At 53.8% G+C, this 6,448-nt stretch overlaps 1 protein-coding gene across 1 annotated transcript; it reads left to right on the plus strand.

The window, feature by feature from the left end:
• Positions 1 to 1,870: 1,870 nt before the first annotated feature.
• Positions 1,871 to 5,395, plus strand: LOC142093142 (embryonic pepsinogen-like). The gene is made up of 8 exons (XM_075174048.1): positions 1,871 to 2,027; positions 2,334 to 2,451; positions 2,938 to 3,056; positions 3,162 to 3,361; positions 3,813 to 3,926; positions 4,433 to 4,577; positions 4,838 to 4,936; positions 5,132 to 5,395. Exons 2-8 carry the CDS (start codon positions 2,334 to 2,336, stop codon positions 5,267 to 5,269), a joined length of 933 nt encoding a protein of 310 aa, XP_075030149.1. The 5' UTR covers positions 1,871 to 2,027; the 3' UTR covers positions 5,270 to 5,395.
• Positions 5,396 to 6,448: the final 1,053 nt, after the last annotated feature.

The following is a 6,448-nucleotide window of genomic DNA, read 5'->3' on the forward strand; positions in this document are numbered from 1 at the left end:
ACTTTGTGAGCTTTATATATTTATATTTTATAAAAATACAGAAGATATTATTTATATTTTTAATTTTTATTATTTATAGTATTCATCATACATTATATATTGATATTATTACTGTTATATCTTTATTATTTATTATTTTATACTTTTTTTTTTTTTTGGCTTGGAGCGGGGTTTTATTCCCAAAGTGGTTTCTGCGGTTCATACCGATGGCTTTCCTCATCTCAACTCCGGCTTGAACTCAGGTCTGAGACCAAACCGGGATGCGCCTCGTTGCCTTTTTGGCCGCCATAGCCCAGCCCCAGCCCCTTCCCACTCCTGTACAAACCAACCGGACGATTTCAGCTGGTTCCCCTCCCTCAGTTGCAAAAAATCATTATTAATTCCTGCTTTACTCCAAGAACCAGCCCCATCGCAGCGGAGGGGACCGTCCCAGCGGCGCGGGGACAGAGTGGCTCTGCCCACAGCATCCTTCCTGAATAGTGGCAACGCCGATAGGAAATTCAAACAATAAAGACAAAAAAAAACACCAAACACAAAGGGTCCATCAACTTTTCCATGCTGTCGTCAGAGAAACCCCAGCTCCTGCCGTGATACCAGCGGCTGCCACCAAGTTTCGGGGTTCTGGGGGGGCTGTAGTGGTGTGGGACATGCCGCTCAAATAAAAGCAGCACGGAGCGGATACGTGGATCCTTATCCCGCGTCTCTCAGCGTCGCCCCGTGTCCTTCGCCCGCCGCGTCCCTCGCGCTCTCCTCTTTGCAAACTGCGAAAGGGGAGCTGATGCCCGGAGCCGTTATCGCTGCGGGCGATACCGAGGCACTCGTTAGGGGTTTTAATCCTGTGTTAATGGTCCCCGTATCGCTGGGCAAACCACGCTGCGAGGGGTCGGCGTGCTGCAGGGTCACCTTTCCCGCAGCCCACTGTACTAATTGGTTTTTGCAGATAACGGCGGGCACCGGAGGGTCAAAACGTGCGTATACCCCACGCGCCCACCTCCCCGGGGCGTCCAGGCACGTCGGCACCCAATGGGGCCCCCTTCCCCATCCCAACTGGGGAGAGACCCCCATAAATGGGAGGGGGGGGGATACACAAAGCTGGGGTCCCACTGCTGCTTGCAACGGCTTTGGAGGTCGAAATGAAAAGCCAAAATGATGCTCACAAAGAGGCGGTGCCTGGTCGTGATGAAGGATTTGGGGTGCTAAAGGGTGGAGGGTCCAGGAGGGGAGCACGGGGGCCGCGGTAGGATGTCATGGTCACCACGCTGTGATTGCAGCCGTCCCCCCCCTCCTTGCCGGGTGACGTGTATCAATTAGTCGATGTTTGCCATGTCCTTCGGTCCCTGGGTGTCACCTGCCTTGGCCGGGTGCCCACCGGTGGGGACACGGCGCAGCGGCGGTCCCGGCCGCTCTTGGCACCGCAGGTGGGGTGCGCAGGGGCTATATAAACCGGCGGGCGTTTGCCCTGGCTGCCCCAGCACGATGCGGTTCCTCGTGCTGCTCTGCGCTGCCGCTGTCCTCTCCCAGGGTGTCACCAAGTAAGTCACCGCAGCATCGCTCTCACGGGCCACTCGAGTCAAGGAGAAGGGGGAAAATGAGCAATCGGAGTCTTTTAGTGGCTTTGAGAAGAGGAGGTGAGGGCTGGGAAAGCTGCTGGGGTGCAGAGGAGGTGGGGGTGCCTGACGGAGGGTCTGGTTTCTAGAGGTGCTTTGGGGTTTTGCAGAAATCCCCCTGACTCGGTGTTTTGGGGGGGTCCACGGTGCTTCTGCTGTTGGATCAGCACCAATATTGAAGGTGTCGAATGCTGCTTGCGGGAGCTGCAGGCACCAAAACCCTGTCTAAATTATTTTTCCCCTGGTGCTTGTGCCAGGCTGCCCTTGGAAAGGGGGAAGAAGCTGAGAGAGGTCCTCCGGGAGAAGGGCTTGCTGCACCGCTTCTTCCAGCGTCACCGCTACGACATCGGCACCAAATTCCCGCATGCTTTTCCCAACGGGACTGAAGTGGCCACCGAGCCCCTGCTGAACACCCTCGATGTAAGTGTTGGCTTCGTCCCCCAGCGCAGCCCTGGGGCGGTTTGTGGGACACCCATCCTCATGTCTGTGCTGTGCGTGGACCAAACCCGAACCCTTTTACCCCAAAGCCTTCAGCTCGCATCCTTTGTCCCTTCCTGCCCATGCTGGTGGCCCTGGACAGAGCAGGACACTGAAATGTCTCCCCAGCCGCCCTGCTAGAAGCAGGGTGTCCCCATGAAGAAGGGGACCATGACGGTTGAAAGCCTGGGGAAGCTCCAGGTTTGGTTTCATGCCTTAAAAGCAACCTTCGGTCCCGCTGCCCCGCAGATGGAGTACTACGGGACCATCTCCATCGGCACCCCGCCGCAGGACTTCACCGTGGTCTTCGACACCGGCTCCTCCAACCTCTGGGTTCCCTCCGTCTCCTGCACCAGCCTGGCTTGCCGTAAGTAGGGGCAGGCAGGGCTCCCCGTTTCAGCAGAGCTGAGTCCAGCAGCACGTCCTGGGCTTATAACTGCACGATCAAGCCCAAAGATTGGGGTGACATTGCCGGGGGGCTGGGGGGCACCTAGCCAGTGGAACAAGCAGACCCCATGGTGCTGGGTCCATCGCATCCGTGAAACGCACCGGAGAGGTGAATATTTGGGGTGCAGGACTTACTCAGTGCTGTACTCCGCAGTGATGTCCTTAGTGCTCCGTGCCTCAGTTTCTCCATCTGTCCAAAGGGGCTGATGGGATTTCCTGCAGATCCCTGGTTGCTGGAGGAGGGGCAGGGCCATACAACAAATGCTCACAGCTAAATCGTTCCTGAAAGCAGGATAATAAATGGCAGGTCTAAACAGCAATTCAGCAGGGTTCCTCCTCCCACGCTTCCCTTACGGCTCAGCCTTGCTGAAAGGCTTCACTTCTGATTTTCCCACTTACCTTCTAGAAAACCATCAGATGTTTAACCCATCGCACTCCTCCACCTACAAAAGCACGGGGCAGAACTTGTCTATTCAGTACGGCACTGGCGACATGGAGGGCATCGTGGGCTCCGACACCGTCACCGTGAGTGTCACGATGGCATTTCCAGTGGGGGTCCTTTGTGCCTTCTCCATCTGATTAACATCAATATTGCAGTGCCTGATCTTACGGCATCCTCCCTGTCCCTAGGTTGCATCTCTGGTGGACACCAACCAGCTCTTCGGCTTGAGCACCGCCGAGCCCGGCCAATTCTTTGTCCATGTCAAATTTGATGGGATCCTGGGCTTGGGCTACCCAAATCTGGCTGCTGGTGGGATCATGCCGGTGTTTGATAACTTGGTGAATGAAAGCTTGCTGGAGGAGAACCTCTTTTCGGTCTATCTGTCCTGGTAAGCCATGTGGGTCTCAAGGGCTGGGGAAGGTAGCAGAAGCATCTCACGCAGATCATTGCATTTACTGGTGGCTCCAGCTCCTCCACTGTCACTGCTGCCACCCGGCTGTTGTCTCTGTGTCATGACACGCAAAGGCTGGGGGGCTCCTAGCAGGTGGCCACCAGACTCACTGGGGAGCTTATGGATTGCGGGGAAACTTCTCTGGTTTCCAGCCATGTTTCCACCACCGCTCCCTTTTTTCCCTTTTTCTGGGTCCAAAGGACCTGGCACACACTGCTCTTGTACCACTGCCTCGCTGGTGCTCTATAACGAGGAGGGGAGCGGGTGCGACCGTGGCATCGCGAGCAGCATCTCGCCCCGTGGGACACACAGCCCTGCTGTTTTAAGCTACCTGTGCTGAAGCCATGTGGCAAACCCTCCACTGTTTTGTCTTTTCTGCATCGTCCAGCGAGACAACAGGGAGTGTGGTCATCTTCGGGGGGATCGATGAGTCTTATTTCACCGGCTCCATCAACTGGATCTCTGTTTCTTACCAGGATTACTGGCAGATCTCCATGGACAGGTAACAAAACAACTCTGCTGGTCTGTGTTCATTTCTAACCATGGTTTCTAAAGAGACCTTGGACCCGTCAATATCAGAGGCTTTCCACTGGCATCTAACACCCCAGGGCTGTGGGATGCAGAAGGTTAAGGGGCCAAAATCCATAGTGCTTTGGTAATTACCAGCCAAAATGGGGATGCTTTGTGCCTGGGACACAGCCTAGTTCTTCTCTGCACAAAGCCTGTGCTCTTGGGGATGTCTCTGGTGATGAGTAGAGCAAAATTGTGGTCCAAAAACTGCTTTGTTGAGCTCGGTTGGGTCCCAACTGCTGGGTTGTGTTCAGTGCTTCGGTGCCCATGTGTGCCATAGGGGCTGTGATACCAGCTGGCATTGCAAACTCCAAGAAGCAAAAGGCTCAAGGGAAGCACTTTGGGTTACCCAGCTTTAACTCTTATAAAAGAAGTTCGAAAACATCACTAAGATCCAGCTGGTTCTTTAACGGCCCCGTGCTTTGTCTGTCCCCCCAGCATCATTGTGAACAGCCAGGAGATTGCATGCCGTGGTGGGTGCCAAGCCATCGTCGACACCGGCACTTCCCTCGTGGCTGGGCCACCCTCCAGCATTAGTAACATCCAGAGCGCAGTTGGGGCCAGGCAGGACACGTACGGAGAGGTAAGAGCACCCATGGCTTGCTCTGCTTGCCCTGGAGGCAGCCTGGCACTGCCAAGCCCAGTGCCAAGCCTGCTTCCACGCACAGGGAAACCTCATCTCTGCTCATGGCAAACCAGCCCTGCTCCTCTGATACCTCCAGTAGAGATCACCATGAGATACTCCTAGTCTCTAGTTCATACCGGTGAAACCAAACCCCTTCACTGCTCACCCTGTGAACATGTTGTTTCCCACTAAGAGCCTCTTTCCTCTGCTCTCTGCAGTACAACGTGAACTGCAGCTCCATTTCTGCCATGCCTGATGTCATCTTTGTCATCGATGGAGTTCAGTATCCTGTGCCTGCCTTTGCTTACATTGAGCAGGTAAAGAGGAACCAGGTGGTCCTGGTTTCAGGAGCCTCTCTCAAGGTCCTTCTACTTTCTCCAATGGCTCTGGTCACCTTGGCTTCTCCCATTCCCATGGGAGACAGGGGATGGATGGCCACGGGCCTCCAGAGCAATGCAAGAAAAGATGCTAGCCCACACTTCCCCCCTTTGCCTTTTCTTGCTCAAATGCAGAATGACCGAGGACCTTGCATCAGCAGCTTCCAGAACACCTCTGGGGACCTCTGGATCTTGGGAGACGTCTTCATCAGGGTGTACTACAGCATCTTTGATCGGGCCAACAACCGCGTTGGACTGGCCAAGGCCATTTAGATCCACCACGATGCTAGCAGTGCTGTGGTTTCGTCACGCAACCAGACCACAACCATGTTTTTTGGCGTAGCAAGAGATTCCCAAGGAATCTCTCGCTCACACATGAATAAAGCGTTAATGGTTCAGAGTTGGTGGCTGCACATTCATTTGTGATAAAATGGCAGGAATTAGGAAGGAGCTGTCATACACTTGCTTCTTTGCGGTGGCTAAGGAGCATTTGGTCAACACAGTCTTGACTAAGGCCTTTGGGAGCTGCGGCCGTAGCCTGCAGGGGCTGAGGGGTGGGTCCCTCGGAAGTCACGATTGGCTTTTTTGTTGGGGCTACATCAAGTGAGTAATTCTGGAAAACCCAAATTTCCATCCAGGGAGGATGAACTCACCATCCCAGACACAGCCCATCTCAGAGCAGATCCCTGCAGACCCACAATCATGTCCCACCAGTGGCTCACCCGGTAGCTCCCCATCCCTGGGCTCAAGCTTTATTCCCGTGTCCCCTACATGGTGTCCAATAGCCCAAAGACATCTCAGGGCAGTGACTCCCCCAGGAGAATGTGGCTTGGCTGGAGATTTCCCTTGGACTGTCCAAGAGAGCAGGGCAGGAGATGGCTCTCACCCAACGCGTGCCTCCCATCGTGAGGCTTTTACATCCACAGCTGCGCGTGTGTAGAGGTGATGTCTTATTTCAGTTTCCATAGCTTAGAACAATCCAGTTACACTTAGTTGTTTCCCTATAAAGAATCTCAATTAAATGCCCCTTTCCCAATAATGAACCAGCCTCTGCTATGAGATGGTCACCAAGACCCTGGAAACACCAGTTTGTCCTCAGTTATAGTCTTTACTACTGTGCAAAAACCCCACCGAAACCTAATGTATTTATTTTATGATCATTTTCCCTTGCAATGAGCAGGACGATTCCTTCTCTAATTTTGTTTCATTCCTTTAAAGTAGCCGTTCCCATTTTTGAAAAGGAAATTACCTCCATCCATATAAAATCCTAATAAAAATGGAGGCTGCCTCTTTCCTCCCGAGCAGGTGCAGTAAAAGCGCTCAGCAGGCGGCCGGGAGAGGGATCCAAGAGTCCCTGCTGCTTCTTCATTCCTACTGTGCTGAGGGATAAGGGGCTGTTTGCATTATTTATTGATAAATGAGGTTCCGTCACCGATGGGCCCCGGAGATTGC

Source organism: Calonectris borealis, chromosome 26 (assembly GCF_964195595.1).
Source record: "Calonectris borealis chromosome 26, bCalBor7.hap1.2, whole genome shotgun sequence".
NCBI classification, from domain to species: Eukaryota; Metazoa; Chordata; class Aves; order Procellariiformes; family Procellariidae; genus Calonectris; species Calonectris borealis.

What these genes read in the sequence shown, in the direction of transcription:
- LOC142093142 (XM_075174048.1), top strand. Translation starts at nt 2,334, where the DNA reads ATGGAGTACTACGGGACCATCTCCATCGGCACCCCGCCGCAGGACTTC. An exon ending in TGGGCTCCGACACCGTCACC is followed by an intron (nt 3,057 to 3,161) that starts GTGAGTGTCACG and finishes CCCTGTCCCTAG; the next exon opens with GTTGCATCTCTGGTGGACAC. An exon ending in TGGCAGATCTCCATGGACAG is followed by an intron (nt 3,927 to 4,432) that starts GTAACAAAACAA and finishes CTGTCCCCCCAG; the next exon opens with CATCATTGTGAACAGCCAGG.